This window comes from Mchenga conophoros, linkage group LG4 (assembly GCF_057382185.1).
Source record: "Mchenga conophoros isolate Kocher_MC1m ecotype Shallow Benthic linkage group LG4, M_conophoros_male_GT1.1, whole genome shotgun sequence".
Classification (NCBI taxonomy): domain Eukaryota; kingdom Metazoa; phylum Chordata; class Actinopteri; order Cichliformes; family Cichlidae; genus Mchenga; species Mchenga conophoros.
The window spans coordinates 26,388,986-26,415,116 of record NC_140529.1 but is presented as its reverse complement, the minus strand read 5'-3'; the positions used below and the strand labels follow the sequence as shown (position 1 = coordinate 26,415,116).

Genomic DNA, 26,131 nt, shown 5'->3' with positions numbered 1-26,131 from the left:
TTACACTCATATGCTGACTGATGTGATGGGCTCTGCTCACATATCACACCCTTGTCCTGAGCTCCTGGGTATATTCTGAGCGATTTCCCGCACTACGACTCTCTCTTTAGAACAGAGTTTTATCCACCAGTCGAGATCTGGATGATTGTATCAACATTTGGTTTTAATTCGTTGAAAGAGGGCGGATTTGTCAAAGAAGTGCAATGTAAGCAGCCCCCTCTGTGTACATTACCAGCTACAAATGCCAAAAGGGGCTTAAAAATGGCCTGAACCTCCATTCCCTAAATTACAGACTTGCAAGGCCAGGAATACTCTCAAAAGGAAGTGCCCAGTAAGGCATAAAAAAGAGGTTTTCATTGTGGGTACTGGTGGGTGCTGTGGCACTGACCCACATCCTCTGACTCCCAAACAGACCCCTCGCCTGTTATCTGCACACATTGCACATGACCTGACCGCCACGCAGATTTCCAACTGTCCAGCCCCTCTTTGCACCCCCAGCCACAACCCACGGGGTATTTCCAATAACTTTCCATCCATCATTGCAGCTATTCGCAATTCACCGGTGACAATGGAAGACAGTGAATCAGCATTAGGAAACTGCTTCAGGGACACCGATGTGGAAGAAAACATCTGTTTGAAGTTCCACGCACTCTGAGGTCAAATGTCCACATCCACAGATGTTAGCAACTGAGATGTTAGTCACCGTGAGTCTGCTGATAATATCCAAAAAGCTTTCTTAGTCTCTTCAGTGCATTTTAATAAGTGGTGCCTCTCTGGGTAACTACGGTGAGTGTGTTTACAGGAACTTTCACTTTTACCTAACAGGCACAGACTTGTAAAATATCAAGTTTGTACAAAATGTACAGTCATTTCCTCTGCAGACAATAGCACTACCATTTCGTGACTTTGGTACTGTGGGCAGCTCCTTAAATGATGAGCAACTTAAAGAGGGGAATAGATGTTGTGCAATTTGTTTAACCTGCTAATTCCCACAGAAATCCAAATCCACTAGAAAGCTGTTTCCTCTTACACATGGGAATTGGGACATGGGACTGGTTTGAATATAGTGACTACACCTTTCTATCTAACATTCAAACACATTCATACTGTGAGGAACACATCAGAGACTGGAGCAGCCAAGTATCAAACTACCAACCTTCTCATTAGTAAATGAGCTGCTACGTTCTGAGCTACATCCAACAGACTCAGAGGAAATCAGAAATGTGTTTTCAGTATTCCAGTAGTTGTTAGCATAGTTCTTTTTTTTCTTAAAAAGTCACGTGAAACATCTAAAACGCTAAGAACACCTTCACTGCTACCCTTTATTCCATAGAAATGAAAAGGGTCAGTAGCAGTCAGGTGCTGCTAATAAAATATACTCGATTAACTGAGCATCAGCTAAGTGTGAGCACTCCTTGAAAAGCAGAAGATTTTGAACTTTGTTGGTCTGGGGCATTTAGCTATGTGTTAATATAATGTCGCAATCTTCCAGGAAATTCACCCTAAGGTCAGACTATCCTCGGACAAATTGTGTAAAACCCGAGAGCTACACCTTAGGATCTACAGGCCTCGGTTAGCAGGTTAAATTTTAAAGTTCGTGACAGAACAATTAGAAAAAGACTGAAGAAATGTTGGTTGTGAGGGTTGCCAGGAGAAAGTGTCTTCTTTCACGCAGCTTGCGTTTGTAAAGTTGCATCTGAACAAACCACGAGACTTCTGGAACAAAGTGGAGATGTTTGGCCACATTTGGTGAAATCAAACAGCGTATTAGCACAAATACCTCAAACCAGCTTGAGCTCCTCTGTATACCTCTGTGCCTCCATGTGCCACCTCTGTGCCTTTGTCCTATCATCTCTTTTAGCTCTGTCACCTTGTGTTTGCCACTTCCCTGCTCCCGTTCTGTGACATTTTGAACTTCCTGTATTTCTGTTAGCATTAACGCCGTTTTGATCTCCTCACTCCTGCATTTGGATGCGCAATCTATCTTCTACACAGCTGAACCTTCACATTTGCAAAGAAAAGTGGGGCAAAAACCCTCCGCGATGCTGTGAGACTGAGACCCTTTGCTGCCGAACATTTCAGTATTAATGTGATGCTTAATTCTCGGCATGTTTGCAACTTGGTTTGTTATGTTGTTGTGCACTTTTGCCATAACGACACACTTAGTTGCATCTGACATCGGTGGAAATTGGGAAATTCTGGAGGATGTTCAGATGATGAAGATTACATAGTAAGAAGAACATTGTTCATAAAAGCCATGTGGAATTTCAAAATTCTGGGGCTGACCAAACAAACAGAATATGTCATGACATGCGGGGTTAATTTTTTGGTGGGTTAAGTGACACAATAATGAAAAAGCTGCCAGATATTACTCACAAAGCAAGTCTGCCCTTATGATGAAATAGGCAAACCTTTCCTTCTTGTAAATATATATTAGAGTACATTAAACAATCGCCTTAGGATGGGGCTACTTGTGAATTGATCTATTTTCTATCAACCAAACGGTTGTTCTGAGTTTATACTAGACTAAAGATTAAGTATTTGGTAATCTTTAAATCTAAAGCCCACGCAGATTGCGTAGTTTGATCAACTGGTTCGGTACAGCTCTAGTTGTTTTTCCCACCTGCCTGGGCATGTAGAGGCGCTGCTGTCATGAATGACTCTCAGTTGTGTGAAGATGAAATGCAGGAAGACTTGAAGACAGTCTGGAGGGTGGTAAAAACAATCACCTGGGAAAATTTCATGATTCATGACGTGAGACTGCAATAACCTTTAATCAAAGCCCTGTAAACAGTTTTGTATTCGGTGTCCTACCGGGAGATAAATCTGACAGGCTTAAAATCTGTTGTTTTTATTCATTTTAACTTTTAAGACCTTTAAGTGTGACCTTTGACCTTTTTCACGCGGAGGGTGCTTGTATCATCTTACTTGCCGTTATCTGTGCAGGTACATTGGCTCAAGCACACCCCCTGTGAAGAGCAGTTAAAAATATTGTCAGTTTTTGAGAAATGTGCCAAAAGTCTGTTGTGGAGTGCAGAACTGCATTCACATGTCATCTGTATGAACAAATACATCTTCAGATATTTGTAAAAAAATGATGACAAAGTCATTCCTGAGCCTTTTCAAACTAGCTTCTAGTATAAATCACTCATGTACTTATATAAGAGTATACATCATATACTTTACAGCTTTACAATTTACAACCAGCTTGCAGGGAGGCGAGGCTTCAGTGAGACAAATGACACAAAATTGCTGATTAGTTTTGGAAAGAACAACTGGAGTATCTGCAGTATCTGCCGTAAAGACATTTTATTACTCATATCAGTGTCATACTTCCTTCTCCTTCTGGACTGTAACAAACTGTCTGACAGCAGATGCCATTTAAGCAGGGTTCATGTCTGGATCTGTAATGTATTTGCTAGAATTTGGCTAAAACCTGTGGAAGAAACAACTTATAATATTAATAAATCGGAATGCATTATGTCTGGTGGAATGAATGTATGAATCAATTTGGTGATTAATGTAACATTTATACTTGTCTTGTGTTTCATATCAGGCTAAACTGCCTATTACATTCCACATTATGATTTATTTGTTCTTGTAAGGAACAAATCTTTCAAAATAAGACGAATGCACAAAAAATAATGCGGAAATCACTGTTTATTTGCCAGAAAAATATTTGTCAGTAATAAAAAAGAAAAAGAAAATTCACATGGATTGTAATGAAAGCATCTTATTGCAACACACTAAATAATAAGGAAACAAAGTCACCAGGATTTTCTTTTAATCAGGAACAAATCATTCAAAAGAAGATGACTCATACAATTTTCACAGAAACCCCTTTTCACCTTTTTTAATAAATGATGCTATGATTCTTATATGTGAAGAAGATATGTTTCATATATATGTCAGAAATATCAGTAATCAAAACAATTGGGACTCGCATGGATAATAATGAAGCCAATTGATTTCACTCCATGAAATAATAAGGAAACAAAGATCCTGGACCTGATGGTGCATCACACGTACTCTGGTGTCACTACAATCTGGTAGGTGAACTGGTCACCAGCACAGGGATAAGGAAGGACCTGAGTAGCATTCGCAGAGACGGAAGCCATATTGCTTTTGAAGTCCTGGATTTGACAAACATACTGGCCCTGGCAGACCAGCAAGATCCGGTTACGAAAGAGGATTTCACTTTGGCTGATGTAGCTTTGGGGTGTCAGCCTTGCCACAGGAAAAGACTCACATCTCACACCATAGTTTGAACATTCATACCTGTATATGAATATATTTGCTTGCCAACTCATCACGATGTCCTTGAAGATCAGACTGTTGTGGACAGGTGTGGTAAATGACTTGGATCTGGTTTGACTGTAAGGATTATAGCCATAGTTGTTATAGTGGTTGTTGTACTGTCCGGACTGGGTTTCAGAGGATGAAACCTCTAAAACGATGCTCCAGGGCTCAGCAGTGTAAATCCTGGGCTGGTAATCCCTATTTTCTTTGCCGAACTTTTGCTTTGTCAGATTACTGAAGAGGAGCACGTTAAACTGAAAAGCTTTCAACATATTATCACGATACACGGTCTTGTGAGTGCTGTAGAGCGGAGAGCTGGACTCTATCACATACAGCTTCTCAGCAGGAATCATAGGAAAACGAATGCGTCCCAACAGATCAGCTTGCGTTTCCAAATCGATGGAGTCGCCTTTCTCACTGATCCATCTCTCTACAGACTGCAGCACAAAATATTCATCTGGTGCCACCAAATCTGAGCGAGTGAGAAGAGCCCTAAGAAGCCCCACTGAGAGGCCGGACCAAGCTGGAGACCTGGTCAGGTTTTGGTAGTTCCAGGCCATGTACTGGACACAGTTCTCCTCAAGCACTAAGTCCTTGGTCTCCACTGCATACTTGTAAAAAGACACCTGGTTGTGAAAGGTGGAGTCTTCTGGGAGGATTTTAGAAAACAGTCGGCCAATGTCCTCCATCAGCTGCTTTAACCCAAAATCAGAAGCCATTTGGTGGAGACACAGTGCAGAGGAGAGGGTCACATCTATCTTACGGGTGTAAATGTACCTAATGAAGATCAGATTATCGAATATTAGAATTTGTACACATTTGTAGATGATTGCAAAACATTTAGATGTTTTAAAGAATAAGTCATCTACTGCAAATGCAGCAAAACATTACGTTCATTATACCTGATGAAGGAGGTGAAATGTGGCTGGCAGGGCAAGCTGAGGTTGACTGCGATGTTAGTAATCCCCACTGAAGCATTAAAGAATGGGATTTGTGACAGGATCATTTTGTGGGCACAGATGGTTTTCTCACTTATCTCTGGGGTCCCATCCTCCTGTTTGTTCCCAGTAGGACTCTGCACTACGATCAGGAAGTCACAGCCATTTCCATCATCAAAGATTTGGCCGAGAAAGTCAGACAGACCGATACTGTGGTCCAGTGAGTGAGTAGAATCATTGATGTCCACATTAATGCCTGAAAAAGAATAATTAATGTAATGAACAAAGGGGGAATGAGGTGATCAAGCCATATTCAGCATCAATGCTTCTATGGGTTCTACAAAACGTTTGTTTTTTAAGAGTTTTGATACCTACTTCCTGTTTCACAAACTACTCCAACATCCTCTTTGTGCGTGCAGTCAGTTTCTCCCCAGCCTTTGAATTCACAGGTGAAGAGATGTGTTTCTGTGCCTTTACAATTGATGTCATCCAGCCAAATAGGTCCAGGCGCTACAATGGAAATTTAAAGGGAAGGGAATTTGTTTACATTTCTAGCTATGACAGAGTTGTGATTTGTAGTGGTTGTTATGTTGAGCCTAATCTCAACTATTTTCTGTACAGTCATTGCACTGCCCTCTGCTGGAGGATCATTTATATAAATGAAATAAAAGCCACCTTGTCCGTAGTCCTTCCCAGTCACAATAGATTTGGCACCAGGGAAGTTGAGCTGGCGACACAACACCCGGGCATCAGCCATGTCCCAGTTGTCGTCACACACTGTTCCCCATTTCCCATCATGGTAGATTTCCACACGGCCCTCTGACACGTTCTTAGAGCCAAACAGTCTCACATCACCTTCCTGCGGTTCGTGGTGTGTTTCTATTGAAATATATATAAAAATAGGTTATGTGAGCAAAGACCATGATGATGGAAACCACATATTCTAGCCCTTCATTCCAGGTTAATTGGTCACTCTCAAAATCTATTTGTAATTCACTTTCATACTCACATATCATACTCACATAGTCATATCTACTGCATAGCAGCTATAGGATTTATTTGAACTGCTTCGTATGTAAACTGGTGATTACTCACTTAAGATGTCAAATTTGTAAGCCCTTGCAGACATGTGCAGAAGCAGAAGAATCCAAAGAGTGCGTAGATTTTGATGCGTGAGCATTTTCGACTTCCGGTGTAGGACTGACACAGTGATTAACAAGAAAGAAATAATGTGAGAAATCTGCTCCGTCAGCTGCTTTTGTTTTCAGTACAGCGCACTGCAAAATCTACTCAAATTAAATGTCTCGACCAAATTTGTGCATGAAAAAAAAGTCAAAGTCAAATCTAAAAACCTTACAAAAAATAAAGCCACATTACCCTTTTTGTGTTATCGAGCTGCGCTGTCCGCAAATGTGCTCCTGAGTGTGTCTTGCCCAAGGTTCACTCCTTTTAAAGTCGCGTGACAAAGGAAAGAGGAGAAGAGGGGAAGAGGGGGCTAAATGAACGTGCGCTCCTCCAGATTCTGTGAGCTTCACTTCACATTAAACTCCCCTTTTCCAAGCACCTTTCCTAAGTTTCATTTCTCATTAAAGCAGAAGACCACACTGGTTGCATAACTTTTTGTGGGTAAGTCGAAACTTGTCGGATCACAATGTCTGCACTTTACTTGAACTCGTGATTGGATAAAGATCCCTATGTCAGCAGAAAAGCAGAAAGAACAGACAAGTAATGGAAAAGAAACAACCACTGACTTTGAGATTGTAAAGCCCCAAAAGTTAGTTAGAGGAAATAATTATAATCTGAAAAATCATTCATCTGTATAAGAAAGGAAACACTAATGTTTAATTTTCACCAGTTAACCTGTGAAGAAAGTGATCCATCGCAATACAGCCCTGCATTCTCCGATTTGACATGTATTTTCAAGTGAAGAATAAAATGGGACTACACTTCTGTAACTGTTAGAGTCATGTGTTTTACAGTTTTCAAGAGTAAACGGGTAAACAAACCGGGGTGCGTAGATTAAAAAAAGAAAAACGATAATAATAATACAAAAAAATCACCACCATGCAAATAGGTAAGAGTGCTTCATTGGAGACTTACTGTAGTGATAAATGTTTGAGGTTATTTAAACGGAACTGATGGAGTGAGTAGCTGCTCATTTCTCAAACAACCATGCAAAAACACATCTTTCTGTTTTAGAAGGGTCGAAATATTAGCGTGCATTAAATAAAGAGACTGCTGAAACTACAAAAACTGACAGTGGTGAAACTTTGTCTTCCAGAAAGAAATGTGGCTGCGTCTTTGATGGTCGTGTTTGGAAATGAGTTTTGGTCAAATCAAATTAAACAGCAGAACTCAAAGCTAGGCTTTGGGGATCAGGACTAAACAGCTGCCATAAGAAAATCACTTGCCAGAGAGGATTTTTTTTTTTTTAAAGGCTTCAGTTTGCAACACAGTGTACAGATAGGGCTCTGGAGTTATGGAAAAAAGGACATCTAATCCAAATTTACCCTGTTCCACAGTAAATTTGTCTTCCTACTTGTCAGAAAGACAAGCAGATGAAATGATGCACCCATCGTGTCTGGGGTCTACAAGAACAACCCGGGTTGGTGGCTTTGGGGTGCTTTAGTATGTGAGGTTCAGATTATCGGAGAGTGGTTCAGTGTGCATAAGATATCATTTCCACGCATGGACTGGCTAACACAGAGACCAGACCCAAAACCTATTGAGAATCTCTGGGATGAGAAGACTTTATGGAGCAGTACGACTCTGTCAATATTAACAGAAGAGCTCACCAAATAATTAACTGTGGATGGAAATAAATGTTATTGCATTAGCTTAAAAAGATGCCAAAGCAAATGCATACCAATTCAATTCAATTCAATTCAATAAAACTTTATTGATCCTGAAGATTGACCCCGAAGGAAACTGGGTTAAGGCTGCCGACCTTTGCCAGCGCCATCTTACCCTTCCGACCGTACATACATTACACAAACATCACATGGGGTAGACAGGTCAGAGAGGTATAACAATGGAAAATACACAACATGAGGAGAGACGAGGAGAAAAAAAGATCTCCCCCCAGACTGAGCTCCAACGGGGAGATCAGTTTGAGAACAGAAAAAAACACCTCAGCACATAGCACATGAATCATCGCATCTCACAACAAAGAAGACATAAGCTTCGAAGGCGTTTGGAGGGAGTGGGGGGTGAGTGTAGGTCTGTGTCAGTGTACATGCGTGTGTGTTCCGTGTTCAGCCGAGAGAAAGTGTCCCTTCACCCGGTTAAGCAATCTTCGGTCGACTCGGGTGGCCTTGAAGGAGGGGGAAGAGAGTCACAACACAGTCTTGTTATCTAAAGGAGAGAATTGTTATTCCTGTCAGCTTTTGCCTTGAGCATCCAGCCGGCACCAGGGGGGTCGTATGAGATGAAGATGATAGCTGTTTTGGTTAGTGCGAACAAACTGCTTCCAATTTTACAGTTGGTCTAATGTCCGTCACTGGTCACCAGGTCTCTCAATTCCTGTTGTTCTTCTTCAAGATGTTGTCCATATTGCAGAGCCATGAGCTTCTCCAAGATCTTATCCATATTGTGTTCCAAAAAACACAGTCTGAGTACTCACAGCCCTGCCCATCGTCTATCATGTTGGCCAGCCTTGTGGGATTTTGAGCAGCTGTAGCCGCTTCTTGTTCTTCGATAAGCCAGGTCTGAGCCAGCTCCAATCAGCCAGAACTCTCTTATCATGGTTCCGAATTGGTAGATGTCATTCAAAGTCCACCATCGAGAGTGTTTCCAGACACACGACGCAACCGACCATCGAGTATCTGGCAGCAAACGTCTCTGCAGGACAATCAGGCTCTCCCAAGCCCAGGAGTTGTCAGTTTTGTTAAGGGACCAGTTGATCAAATCCATAATTCTTCTTTAGGTTTTTAGAGAACAAGTCTGGGAGACTCTCTTAGGGTTATAGAATAAGCAAGACTATACAAAGACATGAGAAGCCAACCAGGAAAGATAAGGGAGAGGGGAGAGGGAGAAGGAGAACGTGTAATAGAGCAAAAAGTAATAGAGCATGTTGGTTTATTGGTTTGTTTTTTATTCAGTAGCAGTCAAGAGGCAACTTAGCCGGCCTCTTTTGACGATCGTCAAGGCCTTTAGTGGGCTAGTAGCTAAACTGTCCAGCAAGATTATAATATTTAAAGAAAACTAACAAAATAATGAAAATTAGAAGTAAAAAGTCCAAATCCAGAGTCCAATTTGGGATTACTCTGACTATGACTGTGTTTTAGATTAAAGCAAGAATGTTGTAGTGAAATGAGATAAAATATTTATAAAGGGGGAAAATCCCACAAACCTCAAAGTGCACTTGAAAAGCTTGCAGAAGAAGGCTAACCTAGCTTAGGTAAGAGAGCACGCCCAACCCCCATCCCCAGAAGCAGAAGCTAACCCCAGGAAAGGCAACGTGACAAGTAAGGCAATGTCATCTGGACCAGCTGTCTTCCCACTCTTTATAGCAGTCCTCACTTCCTCCTTAGTAATCCTTTGTCTTTCCTTTAAAGGTGGAAGTACTCCTTCCACTTTTAAAGGACACTCTTCACTTCTCCTTGATCACCCTAACCTGTTGCACAACTCTTCTCTGTCTTTGCTTAGCCAGTTGATAAAAGTCCTTTTTCCCTTCCTTAGTGTCTAGCCTCACGTACAATATCAGTTGGCCGTCTTGTCCTTAAGAATCGGATTATTGTGCTGAATTAGATGATTTGACTGTAATGACATCTGTGTGATGGGCCACCACATAAGCGCCCAGACTTAACAGTGTAAATCCTGGCCTGGTGATTTTTATGACAAATGTCGAATTTATAAGACAAACACAAAAATGGTATCGAACTCGCATTTTATCTGTCAATAAACTATGCTAGGATGGTTATATGAGGCAAAAGATATTTTTTCACATATTTGTCAGAAATACTTGTCAGTAGTCAAAACAATTATGACTCACATGGATAATATTGGTTGTTTCTTTATTACTTCATGGGCTACAGAGTGATTTGGTCAATTATTGAGAATACAAAATGATGAACGCATTGATCCTGAAGCTGACGCTGCATCACACGTACTCTGGTGTCACTACAATCTGGTAGGTGAACTGGTCACCAGCACAGGGATAAGGAAGGACCTGAGTAGCATTCGCAGAGATGGAAGCCATATTGGTTTTGAAGTCCTGGATTTGACAAACATACTGGCCCTGGCAGACCAGCAAGACCCGGTTACGAAAGAGGATTTCACTTTGGCTGATGTAGCTTTGGGGTGTCAGCTTTGCCACAGGAAAAGACTCACATCTCACACCATGGTTTGAACATTCCTGCCTGTTCATGAGAATATTTGCTTGAAGATGAGGCTGTTGTGAACAGGTGTGCTGAATGACTTGGATCTGGTTTGACTGTAGGAAGACGTTTCATAGCCATAGCCGTGGATATAGCGGTTATTGTAGCGCTGCCGTTTGTCAATCGGTCTTGAGTGGGTTTGAGAGGATGATGTTCTGATTGAAACCTCTAAAACGATGCTCCAGGGCTCAGCAGTGTAAATCCTGGGCTGGTAATCATTATTTTCTTTGCCGAACTTTTGCTTTGTCAGATTACTGAAGAAGAGCACGTTAAACTGAAAAGCTTTCAACATATTATCACGATACACGGTCTTATGAGTGCTGTAGAGTGGAGAGCTGGACTCTATCACATACAGCTTCTCAGCAGGAATCATAGGAAAACGAATGCATCCCAACAGATCAGTCTGCGTTTCTAAATCGATGGAGTCGCCTTTCTCACTGATCCATCTCTCTACAGACTGCAGCACAAAATATTCATCTGGCGCCACCAAATCTGAGCGAGTAAGAAGAGCTCTAAGAAGCCCCACTGAGAGGCCGGACCAAGCTGGAGACCTGGTCAGGTTTTGGTAGTTCCAGGCCATGTACTGGACACAGTTCTCCTCAAGCACTAAGTCCTTGGTCTCCACTGCATACTTGTAAAAAGACACCTGGTTGTGAAAGGTGGAGTCTTCTGGGAGGATTTTAGAAAACAGTCGGCCAATGTCCTCCATCAGCTGCTTTAACCCAAAATCAGAAGCCATTTGGTGGAGACACAGTGCAGAGGAGAGGGTCACATCTATCTTACGGGTGTAAATGTACCTAATGAAGATCAGATTATCGAATATTAGAATTTGTACACATTTGTAGATGATTGCAAAACATTTAGATGTTTTAAAGAATAAGTCATCTACTGCAAATGCAGCAAAACATTACGTTCATTATACCTGATGAAGGAGGTGAAATGTGGCTGGCAGGGCAAGCTGAGGTTGACTGTGATGTTAGTAATCCCCACTGAAGTATTAAAGAATGGGATTTGTGACAGGATCATTTTGTGGGCATAGATGGTTTTCTCACTTATCTCTGGGGTCCCATCTTCCTGTTTGTTCCCAGTAGGACTCTGCACTACGATCAGGAAGTCACAGCCATTTCCATCATCAAAGATTTGGCCGAGAAAGTCAGACAGACCGATACTGTGGTCCAGTGATTGTGTAGAATCATTAATGTCCACATTAATGCCTGAAAAAGAATAATTAATTAAGCATTGATGCCACATACCACATCAGTACTATTATGGGTTCTACATAAAGTTTTTTTGTAAGAGTTTTGATACCTACTTCCTGTTTCACAAACTACTCCAACATCCTCTTTGTGCGTGCAGTCAGTTTCTCCCCAGCCTTTGAATTCACAGGTGAAGAGATGTGTTTCTGTGCCTTTACAATTGATGTCATCCAGCCAAATAGGTCCAGGCGCTACAATGGAAATGGACACAACACTCAAAAAAACTGAATCATCTTGCCATAACATATTAGACAGCACTCATTCACTCACCTACCCTTTTGTTAGGTACACCTTGCTGAAACTGGGTTGTACCTCTGGGTTGTTTACACCAAATTCTAACATTACCATCCACATTGTGTAGCAGAAATCAAAACTCAGCACACCAGGAAACAGTTTTTTCAATATCCTATTGTCCAATTTGGGCAAGCCCATGCAAACTGTAGGCAGGGTGACTCAGTTTGTGCAATCTGAGCCTGCAAATTGCAGACAGGGTGAAACAGGGTGACACACACTAAGTGACACTCTCTGTGTCACTGGCCATTTACCTCTGACCTCTGGCATCAACAAGGTATTTTTGCCCAGACATCCGATACTCACCGGATACTTTTTCTTTTTCAGACTGTTCTACAGGTGCTTGTGCAGTGAAATCCAAATAGATCAGCAGTTTGTGAAACACTCACACCGGCCATCTAGCACCAACATCCATGCAACATTCAAAGTCACTGAGATCACCTTTCTTCCTTATTCTGTTGCTCAGTTTGAACTTCAGTGACTCCAACCATGCCTAATTTCCTAAATACACCGAGTTGTGATTGGTTGCTTAGAAATCTGCGTAAATAAGTGTACCTAAAAGTGGTTGGTGAGCGTACACATACATGTAGAGTTGCTTTGTTTAAACTGAAATCACAAACTACAATTTCAATCATTTCACTGCCCTCTGGTGGTGGATCAGTGGAAATAAAAGCCACCTTGTCCGTAGTCCTTCCCAGTCACAATAGATTTGGCTCCAAGGAAGTTGAGCTGGCGACACAACACCTGGGCGTCAGCCATGTCCCAGTTGTCGTCACACACTGTTCCCCATTTCCCATCATGGTAGATTTCCACACGGCCCTCTGACACGTTCTTAGAGCCAAACAGCCTCACATCACCTTCCCGTGGCTCATGATTTCTGTCTATTCAACATAATAATATATTCTTTTTTTAAAAAGCCAGAGTAAATACATACATTTTTATTTCATATTGAACAATATTAATATTGTTAGCTCATTTTGCATCCTGTAAAAGATCAATTAAAGCAAAATAAAACAAAAAACTATTTTTATGACACTCTATTCCAACCCTGAATTTTCTATTTTGCTTTTTGGCTTTTGTTGCTCTCTGAACCTTTGAATTAATTAAACACACTTTTATTTATATTTTGCCAAGAAACTACAACAATGAAATGACCGTCTATGAGTAAGCACTTGGTGACAGTGGGGAGGAAAAACTCCCTTCTAGCAGGAAGAAACCTCTAGCAGAACCAGGGAGGGGCAGCCATCTGCCACAGCAGCAAGACATTAATAATAACTGACAATAACTAATGATTAAATACATATTGGATAAACAGAGTGAAAACACTATTTCTCCTGTATCTTGATTGAGATAAAACAAACAAAAAAGTAAACAGGCCTTTAATTCTAAAATCTAGTTAATGATTAAATCTGCCTCCCTTTTTAGGAGACATAACCTCGTGAGCTATTTGTTCTGAAAACACTGAGAAAGCAATCAATCGCTGCTGTATCCCACAAATGACTTCATTCTGTGTATAAAAGGTGCCTGATATGAAGTACATCAGTTAGAAACTATTCCAAATCAGCCAGTACATTTATCAAAGATAGTCAAACAAGACTGCATGTAAAGAGAACACAGTCAGAGCTTCAGGTCTCCAAAGCCCGAGAGCCGTTATGTAACCAACTAAATGATCATAGTCATTACATAACTTTGATAACGTATATTATTTACACTTTTTTATTATTATGTGTAATTATAAAACTAGGAATATACTTAAAAGTATTTGTGGTTTGGATTACTCACTCAAAATGTCAAATTTGTATGCCCTTCCAGACGTACAGAAGTAGGAGAAGACAAAGACTATTTCGAGGCGGGAGCATTTCCAACAGCTAGTGCACGACTCTAACACAAAGACAAAAAAATAAGAAGCGGCAAATGACACATGCTCCATCTGCTTTACTTTACGTCCTAAAATTATCCTCCAAAGAATAAATAATCAACCTGCTCAGTACTTCCAAAGAGTTACTATATATTTCCATGAGATAGAGAGGAAGATCTATTCAAATTCAAACTGATAGCACAAAAAATTAAAAGCTGAAACTTTAAATACAAACTTACCTAAATCCTTACGTGCAATAAAAACGCATTACCTTCTTTCCTGTGGTTAAGAAGTTGTGTTTGAGGTCTGTGAGCACATACCTGATTGCACAACTGCTCTTGGTTTAACAGGAACTTGTTTGAGGACAATGTCTAACTTTGGCAGATTGTGTTTTGAACATGTAAAAAGATATGACAGGACTCAGAAAATAGGAATTAAGATTTTACTCAGTCACCTCCCTCCACACACACACACGCACACACACACACACACACACACACACACGCACAAAAAACCAAACAAAAATACATAGGATAAAATCACCAAAACAGTCTTCAAACAATATACAGGATTAAAAACAAGGCTTTTGCTATCCCACTGACAATACTCGTGTGGACAGAGTGATACTGTGGAAAATGGAGCAAAGGGGAAAAAACCTTAGACTTTCTGAGTGTGTATAGTGTGTGCATAAAGATGAATTTTTCAGGGGAAAAAAACCTAAGCAAATCACAGTCTGATAAATTAGCTTTTGTACATTCATTATAAGAAAGGCTACAGTACTTTTTAAGCCCACATTTGGCCTAGGAAGAACGCAGTCCACCACAACCCGATCCGCACATTCTTGAAACTTTACTCTTTCAGCCATTAGTTCTTTTATTTGTATTGACGATGTCACTTCAACGGTTGGAGTTATGTGTTTTAGACTCAATGAGGAAGCAGCGAGTGCAAAAAGTTCAACAGTGACTGTAAACAAACTAGAACCACAGTGAAGTGGCCTCAAGTGTGAGTGTCTCTGTGTGTGAGCCCTCTATATAAACTCCAAGCCCTCATATTTTACATCCCCGATCTTAGTTTCAGGCAAAAGGATGCGCCCATCAAGTGTGAAGGCCATAATGTACGTGGCAATCTTCCCAGCGTCCTCTTCAGACTTGAGCGCCAGGATGATCTGGTCATCAGTGTTGGGGACAAACTTGAAGGAGGAGAAACCGTGGGTAGGATTAAGTACACCCACTCGGCTGACTTTGATGTCGTTGAAATCTGGCGAGCAGCTAAGGACGAGGTTCGTGCCGCGTCTCTCGTCCGCCGTCTCTTCGTAGCGCTCGCTGCTCGCGCGGCGAGGAAGGAAAAACCAGCGCTGTAGGGTGTCGCTCCATGCTGCAGACTCGTGAATCAAATAGCCTGAGGAGATTCGGGGAAATACGGTAATGAGTAAAGCACGGAGATGGAAACGGAGGCGGCTGTTAGCAAGATCAGATCTGCGTCTTTACCTGGTTGCTCTATCCCTGCGGCGGATTTCAGGGATTTGTACTTGGGAACCCAGTTCTTGTGCTGTACGTCGCCTCTGAAGCCCACAACTTTCACCCATTCTGGATTGTTGTTGACAAATTCGCCTTCAGTGGTGGTCCACTCTTTCCCGAGACCGCCAACATACAGGTGCTCGTCCTTCACTGCCAGCCATTCGGCTTTGAATCCTATCAGACGAAGGCACCATGAAAATGCAAAGCAAATGAAAAGTGGAAACAAATCATCTAAAAGTGCAACACCAACCTTTTGCAACGCTGCCATCGCCATCGGGTAAGATGACCCAGGGTACAGCCTTTTCTCCATCTATATGGTAGACTACACCCGTTCTGTCATCGACACTGTAAAGCTTCCCATTGAACACCACCAGCTCAGACAGCTCCATGCCCCTGCCTTTCTCCGACAGGTGGCTTTCCAGCACCACCCTGTCAACATCCCATTCAACGGCCACCTTGTCACCGCTCTCTGACACCAGCAGGTACCCCCGCCGCATGTAGCTGATCCACGTCATCTTCTTGTCGCTGAGAGAGCTGGTGTCCAGGTCAGCGATGACGCCGATGCGATAGCGGGTGCCCTGCGACGTGCGCTCAGGTGGACTGAGGGGGTAGGTGTCGTTGTACTGCAAATCCGACTGGTGGCCGTCGCTCGGGTTGACTCTCCAGCTGCGTGAGCCGTAGGAGCGGTACCGTAAACCCGAGCTGAAGTGCATGAAAAGCAGCAGGATTAAGGCCACAGAGCCAGCTACTGCCACGATGGGCCTCCACTTAAGGCGGAACCGGGGGTCGGTGGCATTGGCCATGGAAGCCAACATGGGGAGGCCTCCTACGGAGATACGCAGCGGGTTCATAGGCTCATTATGCTCAAGTCGAGTATAGCCTGGAGAAGCAGGCATGGGGGAACCAGGCTTGGAGTGACCTACAGAAAAATAGAGAGAATGTGAGTTCACTGTCAGAGAGGCCACTGGAAAATACTTCAGTCTGGTTCTCTGGTGTCAACATGGAGGTTATAGGAGATCCTTTTTTCAGCACCAAGCCACAGTGAGGTCATCTATTCACATAAAGTTGCTCTAGCCCAGGTGTGTCGAACTCCAGGCCTCGAGGGCCGATGTCCTGCAGGTTTTAGATGTGTCCTTGATCCAACACAGCTGATTCAAATGGCTAAATTTCCCCCTCAACATGTCTTGAGGTTCTCCAGAGAGCTGGTAATGAACTAATCATTTGATTCAGGTGTGTTGACCCAAGGTGATATCTAAAGCCTGCAGGACACCGGCCCTCGAGGCCTGGAGTTTGACACCCTGCTCTAGCCCTTACGAAATGAACACGTATCATACCTGTGACCAAACACCAAAACTACAACAATGGGGTTGGTTGATCCTAAATCCCGAGCAAAGGTCGCAACCTCGGCTCGTAGTTAAAACACGACTTTGCAAAATGACAACGCAAAAGTATTAACAAAAAAAATCGAAAAACGACAATTAGTTTTTTAACCAAAAGTCTCATTTTCGTCATTTCTCTTAATCCACAAATGAGAGAATGAACGCAATTAAAATAATTAACTTCAACTTACACACTTCCATAAGCGATGGCAGGCAGACGACTCATTTCAGGTTATAGCTTCATTCTTTTTTTTTTGGTTTAATTATCCTACTAAGTGTTAGAGTCAGAGCGGACAAAAGCGAGTCCACTGGTTGAACATTGATTGCTTAGAAGGAGGAAGAAACCGCTCTAGGTGAATATCAAATACAAATACAGGCCATCAAGCGCCCGACAATGAGTCTTGTCGACGTGGTGATGGGAGGAGCTTGCTCTGAGGTAATAAGAGGGCGGCTGAACAAGTTATTCAGGAAGTACACAATCACTGAGCAACTGTCACACTGATGAGCCGTCACATGTAGTGTAATGATATGGTAAACATGAGTGTTGAAATGTTTTGTTTTCGGATAAAACACGTGATAGTGAGATAACAGATAAACAGCGGGATTAATTGGGAATAATTTAAACAACGCATTTTTATTTTACTTTACAAGCTCACGTAGAGCTGAAAGGCCTGTAACTTGGGAAAACTACATTCCTGTTATTTGCTTACACACCCAATAAACTAGTGCGTGTGACCTTTCAGCTGAATCAACACAACCCAAACACAGCAGTGGAACTGTCCGCTGTTAGAGGGTCTCCTGAAAAGCTCTGCAACCCTAAAGCTCCTCTGGGCCCAGCTGCCGCAGGATCATACCCCGAAACCTGAACGCGTTTCTTAAAGGGGAGCAGGAGCTGAAAGGCTCTTTCATACGAGGGCCCTGAGCCAAACAGCCGTCCGTTGTGGCAGCAGCATCGGGTCTCCCTCTCTGAGGCCCGCCACTGTACCTAAACTCAGTGAGTAGCTGAGAATAGAAACAGTGTTGCTGATTGACTGTTGGTGTAAAAATTGCTTGTGCCCCACAACACAATCAGATGACGCGGCTTACCCCTTCGTCTCCTCCTGCCCGCACGCTGATCCTGTGTCATTAAGTTTACTCCACGAGTCCTTCCACAAGTAGTCCTGAGCTCGAAAGCTGTCTTTCTCCCCACTGATCATTTGCACTGCAACCATGACTATGTTGTTACAAAGCTTGTGAACTTTACCTACACTTGGAGGATTATCACCAAGTCCAAAGGGGCAAAGCCTTTTGAGAGACAACGCAGTTCATTCAGTTTGTTATTAATCACCGCCTATGAATGAACAGCTACCGAGGGTTACGAAAACCTTTATTAAGTGCTCAGCGACTATCGGCATAAAGGTGAAAAGCCACAGCCCTGGACATATGAATAGAAGTTAGCTGCAAACCTACAATCAGAGGCGTTCCTGTGATGTAATCATTACACTGAGGACTGCGAGCAGCATAGTCGCACAGGAAACCTCACTGACTCTGAGACGCAGTAATGTCTGTTAATAAGTGATTAACAGCTTCTGGACTTTAGTTGGAAACATATTAAGAGCACAGACAGCTTCTTAAAAAGCAAGCTTTCAGCTTCTCAGCCCGATACTTTCATGTTTCAGATTCCCCACGCAGTGAAGATGACCTAATAGACAAGACTGCAGCGCTGGGTGATAAGAAGACTCTTAAAAGTTTGGGATGAATTTGAAATAGCCTTTGTTTTTAAAGAAAAGCACAGATGTTTCCCTCTAATATAACACTGAACTGCTTAGAATTGGCATCCTAGCTGATGGTGATGATGGTGAAAGGCTGCTCATTGGAATTATCAGGTTCCACTTAGTTAAAAAGCTGACGGCATTTCTCCTAAAATGAACCAATAGATTTGTGTCTCTGCAGCTGCACCGCACCTCAAAACAACCGTTTGACAACATTAAACAAGTAAAATTAAAAACGTAAGAGTTCAACCTGAGCATCAGAATGGGGAAGAAAGGTCACTGAAGTGCCTTTCAACTTGGCATGGTTGCTGGTGCCAAACTGATGATTTTTCCACACAACCATCTCTAGGGTTGTGATCCCTAGAGGATGGTCCACAAGGGAGAAAAATACCAGTGAGTGGCAGTGGGTGGAAATGCCTCTCAGAGGAGATTAGTCTGGGCTGCTTCAAGTCGTTAAATGAGCACTTATTAGAAGCAAGGTATGCATGTCTGAATGCACAACACATTGCCCCTTGAAGCAGACGGGCTACAGCAGCACAACAAGTGAGATAAAGACTCCAGGAACACTTGTGGCCTTCATCGGGGTCATTCAGGCCACAAGCCGAAATGTGTTGGCCTGCTAATAAAGTTGTTCCCTAGTGTTTCATGTGTTGCTGGAGTCTTCACCTCACCAGGTCCATAGTGTGCCATGGACCTCTTCACGCACCTTGGAAGTAGGTGAAGTTGTGCCAGAAACGTTTGGATCTCTACAGCAGCAGAAGACCACACCAGATGTCTCTCCTGTCAGCCAAGAACAGGAAACTGAAGCTACGGTTTACACAGGCTCACTAAAACTGGATAATAGATCAGAAGAATTACAATCAGACACATTATAGTCAAGCATTTTAATCTGTGTTTGCAGGTCTCTAAGTTACTTGAATAATTTAAAGTTCTCTAAACCCACCCCTGCCTGGTAGCAACTGTGCATAATGTTGAGTGAGTGTCCTTTCAAGCGCCTCTCTGACCATAAACTTGCCTCTGTGCTCCCATAATCGATGACATCTGGTAAGGCTGACCTTCAAAGTGTGTGTGAGGCCAATAAACACTTTTACTGAGTACTTTAACTCGGGTTTTAAATGCCCTGCGTGTCAAGGAGCCACAAACAAATGTGCATCACACACTATGGACCTGATGTTACGTGGTTGCGCTGTCTGCAGATTCCCAGAAGATAACAAGCTGCGGGTGAACGAGGACAATACCCAAGTTTTTATTTCCAGGCCTTTAAGCGCTGAGACACTAAACCTGTAAGGGAATTAAATGTCTGCCGGACCATCATAGTTGATTTTCTCGGTGAAGAAGGCGAAGCTTTTGGACTGACACACGCGATCATCTCATTTGCAAGCGTGCTTTTAGCTGCTGTGGCTCTCTCCTGCCAGGAGCGCAGAGGTTAAAACGCAGATGCCGTCAGTAACGGCCACCTGAAACGTTTCCGATCAAACCCCTCTTCCCGCTTCGTTACTCACCGCAGATGTGGGGTCTTCAGCTCTCAGTCCGCCGGTGGTCGGAGCTTGGATGTCATTATTGTGTCGCTTCCTTCCTCGGCCCCTTTTCCTCTTTTTGCGTTGTCCGGACAGCCGATCATTACTTCCTATGTCAGTTTGATGACGACAGCACCATGTCGTGCTTACGTGTAGTCGATGCAGAGGGAGGGGGGAGAACGCTGCCTTCAGGGGCTGTCGGAAATATGATAACTTAAAGTTTCAGCCTACCTGTGAGAATTATTATACTTTTATAATGTTTTATGGATTTCTTTAGAATTTAATTTAGTTTTACATACATTAAATAATGCAAAGAAAGACCAAAATTTAAACATGTCTCTCTATTGGTGAAAAAAAAAAACAGAATAAAGAATACAAAAGAGACTTTGAGATGTTTCATTTATCTATTTAAATATTGTGTGTTGTGGATGTTATTTTTTACGATGCATTTTAGAATCTTTTTTTATGTTATGGGTTGTGTGGCTGCTACCTTGGCCACGAGATCACATCTATCTTTGTTTCTTTTACAGGTTGTGTTTATCACATTTAAGAAGTTCAGAACACGTGTCACATACACACTTTGCTCAAAGGTATAAAGGCTTTATACCTTTATGCCTGCAAGCCTTTATGATAAAGGCTTACAGTACTGTAAGAGATAAGCTACTATTCCATGTTTATTATGATTCATATTATTGGATAGAGAAGACAGGTGTTAGAATATGAGCATTCACTCTAGATTTTGTGTAGATTTCTCAAATAAAAGTATAAACCGGTGTCTATTTAAGTTTGTTACAATGAAAATTCTGCCGTAATTAAGACAAAAACCTAACTTTTAATATATTTCTTTGCTTTATTGCAGTTCATTTTTAATTGATATTTTTATTTTATCCTGTTTTAAGCCTTACTTTTTAAAAATCCCCTTCAGGGTTGCATCAGGAAGGACTACTGCTGTAAAACTCAAATCAAACGTGGAGCTTCCCGTTGTGGTCTCCTCTTAAGACAAGAGAGCAGCTTTCACTTCTACTTACTTTTATTTTAACCTATAATGCATTACTCAAATCTTAGTACCTCAGTTGTTGTCTGGATCCTGCTGTCTCCACACCTCAAGTGTTCCTCCACATTTACTATTCAAATATTTGACAAAGGGGCAGAGGCAGGAACTACACACAGTCTTGCCTTTTCTTTTAAAGAAGTCAGACTCAGAGTTTTAAAACCTGTTTTTATTTGGCACACTCCGTCTGATACAGGATCACTGTGCAAGGCACTTTAATGAGGAACATTTGCAAAGCGGTGACAAAGCAAAAGTGCAGAGGAGAAGAAAAAGCAAGGGGGAAAAAGAATGTGGAGAATGATTCAATTTGATTGTCATGTACCTGAATTTAACAGTATTAAAAAAGAAAATAAATACCAAATTTGCCACAACATCAAAGAATTGCTAAACCTATGGCTGAGACATTTATGGCATTGATTACTTTAAAAATCCTAAGCAAAGAATTCAACAGAAGAATCCAATACAAATCAATCAAAACACCTGTAAAAGCCAAACTATAAAAAGAAACGAATGTGACAAATTAAAATGTCAAACAGAAACAAACTGAGTTTTTCAGTGCATGAAAGCCTATTTAGTGGTTGATTACTTAATAAAAAGACACAAACACGTGGCATTACAGTAGTTATAGACTTCCGATACTTCTGATCTACCAACTAATTGAATAATATGAGTTTGCAATGTGGTGAAAGAGCAGTATACTCAGCTGTATGTTTGAATTGCAGTTATTGAAGTAAACACTGAACAGTTACATATTCAGTAAAAATTTTCAATGCAAACCAGATTTCCTAATGAACTACACTAAGTCTAACCTTTCTGATAATTAGTGCTTTGATAGGAACAGCAGCAAACTGCACTCGCAATAGTAACTAAAGGAGGCACTGAAAAATCTGCAGCAGTTTTGGTACAAAGGCAACTCAGGCGTGGCCATGCTCTCTCTCTCATTTTTTTTTTTTTAAACCAAGACAATCACCCGCTAGCAAATAAAAGAACATCTTTAGACTTTACCCGCTGTGAACAACACAGCAAAACTTCCACCATTGCAGGAAACTAAAAAGATATCAGTGCACCCAGAAAACCAAACGCGTTCAGCAGGAACAGAAGGGGGAGTGCACAGAACGGTCCGGCTCTGTAAAAGAAACAACTGGCACACATATTTAAAAAGAAAAACTTCCTCATTTGATTCCTGCCTTTGAATCTTAGTCTTTCAATAAGATGGAGGCTGATACGCTCCTGGAGTCTCCTGGGTGTTGGAGAAAGGTGACTGCTGATAGCCAGAGGGCCCGCTGGTGCTGGAGTAGGGGCTGCTCTGGTAAGGAGCATTGTGGTCGTTGGCTGGGTCTCTGTATTCCTGCTCGAATTCATTCACTCCTTGGCGATACCTTGCAAGTGCAAAGTAGGTCAAGAGGCTCTGTAGAGAGAACTTTGAATTAGTGCTAGGATCTTTTATCACAGCAAATTCAAAGCTAATGCGAACTCTGCCTCAGCCTCACCCAGGTGATGATCGAGAAGAAGGAGAAGGCAATGACACCTCGGGCAGCGTCGGCCACGACTTGTTCGTTTGTCGTCTTGGACCACAGGCTCGTCAGGACGCAGAAGCAGATGAACCACAGGAACGTCCACACCGCTGTCAGGTGTTCACAGGAGAGAAACATGTTTCATGTGTTAACTTTAAGTCTCACTTCCTGATTTATGGCACAGTTCCTTCATTAAACTATGTGGTGAAAAAATGAAAACTAACTCTTACCAGAGAAAGCAAGATCACTTATTACAATGTATTTTCGGTCTTTGGCATTGCTGATGTTCGGGAAGTAGGCATCTAGCATGAGGAACAAAACACAAGCCAAGAAGGCCAAGACTCCGACTCCCACCCCGTAACTGCAAGCACTGTCAGAGTTGTGGAACATGCACTCGTTTTCAGCTTTTTCCGTCGTGTTGGTGTAGCCTTCGGCTGTGATGGTTGCAAAAACCACGATAGAGAATATCTGCAAAGACGGGACACAAAAAGGTCAAGGCCAAGTTTAAGCCACGCAGCTATGGAGTTTGCGAAATTACCATGACTCACATTACAAGAAAGCTTCTTTAATCAAAAAAATAATATCTGTCAATCCAATCTAAACAAGTATAACGCCACCTTTTCAGCTATTCGTGACCCACATCCCCTTTTTCATAACACAGCTAACATGAAAAACATTACACAATTACGTGACACAAAATGAAAATACTACTTTTAAAAGGCAACCGAATCACCGAGTCACTGTTCACTCATGTTCTAGCTTCTTAATTCATGAAGACTTCATGCATTTTGTATGATTTTGAACAGGTTTTAAGCATTCTTATAAATACTCTACATGAAGACATCTGAAGAGAATATGAACTTATGGACAACCATTTGCCTGCAAAACCATGTTGGTTTTATTTATAACATTTGAACACTTAAACTTTCCTACATTAGTTATTATAGTTTTGCATTCTTTTGAATTGTATTACATAGTGACTTCATTTTTCTTTCGGTTTCCAGACTGGATTGACTTATTGCAGTTTACTTTATATTGTTTGAAAAGGTTTTAGTTTAATATTTATAAATTTCAGTGCTAGTTTTAGCCTTTGTTTTGATTATTATTGTATGGAGGGTGTATGTCAGAAGCGAGATTTAGGAAAATCAGTGCAGGAACCTTTTGAAAACAGTTGATTCATAGTTTTAGTTAAATAAAATATCCTTGTTTTCTACCCGTCTTGTTCACAGATGTAGGTTTTCACTAATAGGCCCACTGAACTTAAATGCACTTACCGGAAAGCAAATACTGTAGCATAACTTTTACTTGTCTGTTTTCTGTTAGTATTGCTTTTTTTTTTCTTGCAAAGCACTGTGAATGTATGCTTTAGTAACACTGCATACTTAAGCTTCCACTGCAGTGCCTGCACATTAAGCATTTCCAATCACCTGACAACTGGAGTTGACTTGACAACAGATGACGGCGGAAGCTTCAATTTCTGACAATTATCTAAACTATAAAACTGCAAGAAAAAAGCAAACAACTCCTGTTGTTTTAACCTGTCTCGTTTTTAAACCACGGGAACACAGAAACTTTAAATTAAAAGTCTGCAGATCGCTTATCATCATGTGGCAGTTAGTGTAGTGACACAGCACTGGTCAGTTGCTAGTTATTATTAGCTACCATCAACCAGAGCCACAGAAACACCATTTTTTACACTTTACTGAAAGCTCATTAAAATGTTTAAACGTGACACTCAGATAATGTCCCGCGTTGACCGCACAAAAAGCTAAAAAAACAAAATTTTCACTAATTTGGGTGGGCGCTGGCAGCGCACATCTGTTAAGCTAAACTAGGTGCAGTGACAGCTGGCTAACTGTGATGCTAACGTTTCCGTGAAGTCACTCACCCAGCTCAGGAAGCGCAAAATAGTTTGAGGCTGTTTTAGAAAGTTCGCTAAATCAAAGGCGCCACCGGCCAAAGAGGCCCCGTAAGCACTGTTCTGCATTTTCCCCGTGAAGAAAACCCCGACAGTCAGACAGTTTAAGGACAAACTGACAAGTCTTCCTGTCACGACTGCGGCAGTTTCGATTTGTCAAAAAAACTTCCTCAAAACTTTTTTAACGCCGCCCCTGCGGCGATGCGTTCACGGGACTCCCGGAAGTTTAATTCCTCAACGCCGTGGATCTTACGGAGGCCGTGTTATTATGTAAACCTTGCTTTTACCGTGTTTGGTGTTCAAGGCCCCTTTTCCCACCCAGAACTGCTTTAATTCTTCATGGTGCAGATTCAACAAGGTGCTGAAAAGATTTTAGTGCATATTGACATGATAGCATCACACAGTGGCTCCAGATTTGCAAGCTGCACATCCATGATTCGGATTAACCAATCATGTGAACGATTCGAACACATCCCAAAGGTGCTCATTGAGCTAAGATCTAATGACTGTCGAGCACTGAATGTGAGGTAAAGAAACCAGTTTAAGATGTTTCTGACCTTTACCTGTCAGAAGATGGTAGTCATAAAGGGATGGACATGGTCAGCAAGGTTATGGCATTTAAATGATGCTCAGCTGCTGCTAAGGGGCCCTAAATCTGCACAAAAAATAAAATAAATAATAATATCCCCACACCATTACACCACCGGCAGTAGCCTATACCACTGATACAAGACAGGCTGGGTAGACGCTTTCATGTTCAGAAATCAAGAATCATCAGTCCAGGTAACAGCTGTCTCGTTTTCTTGAGCCTGTGTAAATTGTAGCCTCATCCTCACGTTCTTAGCTGAGCTGGCAGTATGCCCATGGGGTCTTCTCCTACTGTAGCCCATCTATGCCAAGGTTCAAAGTGTTGCGTGCTCTTCTATATACCTTAGTTGTAACAAATGGTTATTTGAATAACGTTTGCCACAGATGAGCACAAAAAAAAAAATCCCTCATCAAAAAAAAAATCTAATAAATTTTTACACAGCTGCATATCTGTTACATGCTGATTTTTTTTTTCATTTCACACAAACACTCATAATCAACAGATTTCTACTAAATTATCACTTCACACTGAGATGAAAAAAGAAACTGTTTTGCAGAAAGGGCAGGATCAAGTGTCCCTGAACCCTTCCTTAGTTCTACTGCAATAGTGCTAGGGTGCTGGGGGCTTTCTACGATGCAATTAGTTTTCCGTTTTCAGTCACCCATGCACCTCTTTGCATTTAATCATTAGCTATTTTGATTGTTATATAATAATAGACAGAAGACACCTGATTGTTTTGGGGTTCTCTCTATTATTGCAGGTCTTTACCTTACAATATAAAGGCAATTGTCATGATTTGGTGCTATATAAATAAAACTGAATTGAACTTAAGAGAACAAAAGGGCAAGTATTTGAGCACCACCAGGAGTCTATCT

General features: G+C 41.7%; 3 protein-coding genes and 1 pseudogene across 8 annotated transcripts; all 4 read right to left on the bottom strand.

Moving 5' to 3' along the window:
• Nucleotides 1-3,642: 3,642 nt before the first annotated feature.
• Nucleotides 3,643-6,800, bottom strand: LOC146576212 (galectin-3-binding protein A-like). The gene is made up of 6 exons (XM_085271291.1): nt 6,615-6,800; nt 6,333-6,437; nt 5,913-6,116; nt 5,613-5,747; nt 5,202-5,493; nt 3,643-5,076 (listed from the first exon to the last, which is right to left on the bottom strand). Exons 2-6 carry the CDS (start codon nt 6,415-6,417, stop codon nt 4,020-4,022), a joined length of 1,773 nt encoding a protein of 590 aa, XP_085127417.1. The 5' UTR covers nt 6,418-6,437; nt 6,615-6,800; the 3' UTR covers nt 3,643-4,019.
• Nucleotides 6,801-8,123: 1,323 nt separating this feature from the next.
• Nucleotides 8,124-14,039, bottom strand: LOC146576211 (galectin-3-binding protein A-like; annotated as a pseudogene). The gene is made up of 5 exons (XR_014892227.1): nt 13,945-14,039; nt 12,840-13,043; nt 11,928-12,062; nt 11,538-11,829; nt 8,124-11,412 (listed from the first exon to the last, which is right to left on the bottom strand). The product of XR_014892227.1 is annotated as a galectin-3-binding protein A-like (transcript).
• cant1a (calcium activated nucleotidase 1a) lies at nt 13,945-20,338 on the bottom strand. Of its 5 annotated transcripts, none has more exons than XM_085271289.1 (6): nt 20,170-20,338; nt 19,374-19,500; nt 15,788-16,456; nt 15,508-15,711; nt 14,260-15,418; nt 13,945-14,043 (listed from the first exon to the last, which is right to left on the bottom strand). In XM_085271289.1, exons 3-5 carry the CDS (start codon nt 16,431-16,433, stop codon nt 15,048-15,050), a joined length of 1,221 nt encoding a protein of 406 aa, XP_085127415.1. In that variant the 5' UTR covers nt 16,434-16,456; nt 19,374-19,500; nt 20,170-20,338; the 3' UTR covers nt 13,945-14,043; nt 14,260-15,047. The 5 variants fall into 5 exon arrangements, with proteins under 5 accessions (XP_085127415.1, XP_085127416.1, XP_085127414.1 ...); XM_085271290.1 differs by having other exon boundaries at nt 19,374-19,447; XM_085271288.1 differs by lacking the exon at nt 19,374-19,500 and having other exon boundaries at nt 20,170-20,337.
• A 1,051-nt stretch (nt 20,339-21,389) lies between these two features.
• On the bottom strand, nt 21,390-24,840 carry syngr2a (synaptogyrin 2a). The gene is made up of 4 exons (XM_085271284.1): nt 24,638-24,840; nt 22,980-23,217; nt 22,726-22,859; nt 21,390-22,643 (listed from the first exon to the last, which is right to left on the bottom strand). The coding sequence occupies exons 1-4, from the start codon at nt 24,734-24,736 to the stop codon at nt 22,440-22,442; spliced, it is 675 nt and encodes a 224-aa protein (XP_085127410.1). The 5' UTR covers nt 24,737-24,840; the 3' UTR covers nt 21,390-22,439.
• Nucleotides 24,841-26,131: the final 1,291 nt, after the last annotated feature.

Excerpts from the sequence above, each read along its gene's own strand:
- LOC146576212 (XM_085271291.1), bottom strand. The coding sequence starts at position 6,417 with ATGCTCACGCATCAAAATCTACGCACTCTTTGGATTCTTCTGCTTCTG. Across the intron at positions 6,117-6,332 it reads TTACAAATTTGACATCTTAA|AAACACACCACGAACCGCAG; the intron begins GTGAGTAATCAC and ends ATATTTCAATAG. Across the intron at positions 5,077-5,201 it reads CATTTCACCTCCTTCATCAG|GTACATTTACACCCGTAAGA; the intron begins GTATAATGAACG and ends GATCTTCATTAG.
- cant1a (XM_085271285.1), bottom strand. The coding sequence starts at position 18,042 with ATGACACAGGATCAGCGTGCGGGCAGGAGGAGACGAAGGG. Across the intron at positions 15,712-15,787 it reads CGATGGCAGCGTTGCAAAAG|GATTCAAAGCCGAATGGCTG; the intron begins GTTGGTGTTGCA and ends TTCGTCTGATAG. Across the intron at positions 15,419-15,507 it reads CGCAGGGATAGAGCAACCAG|GCTATTTGATTCACGAGTCT; the intron begins GTAAAGACGCAG and ends GAATCTCCTCAG.
- syngr2a (XM_085271284.1), bottom strand. The coding sequence starts at position 24,736 with ATGCAGAACAGTGCTTACGGGGCCTCTTTGGCCGGTGGCGCCTTTGAT. Across the intron at positions 22,860-22,979 it reads AAGTGATCTTGCTTTCTCTG|CGGTGTGGACGTTCCTGTGG; the intron begins GTAAGAGTTAGT and ends AACACCTGACAG. Across the intron at positions 22,644-22,725 it reads TCTTCTCGATCATCACCTGG|AGCCTCTTGACCTACTTTGC; the intron begins GTGAGGCTGAGG and ends TTCTCTCTACAG.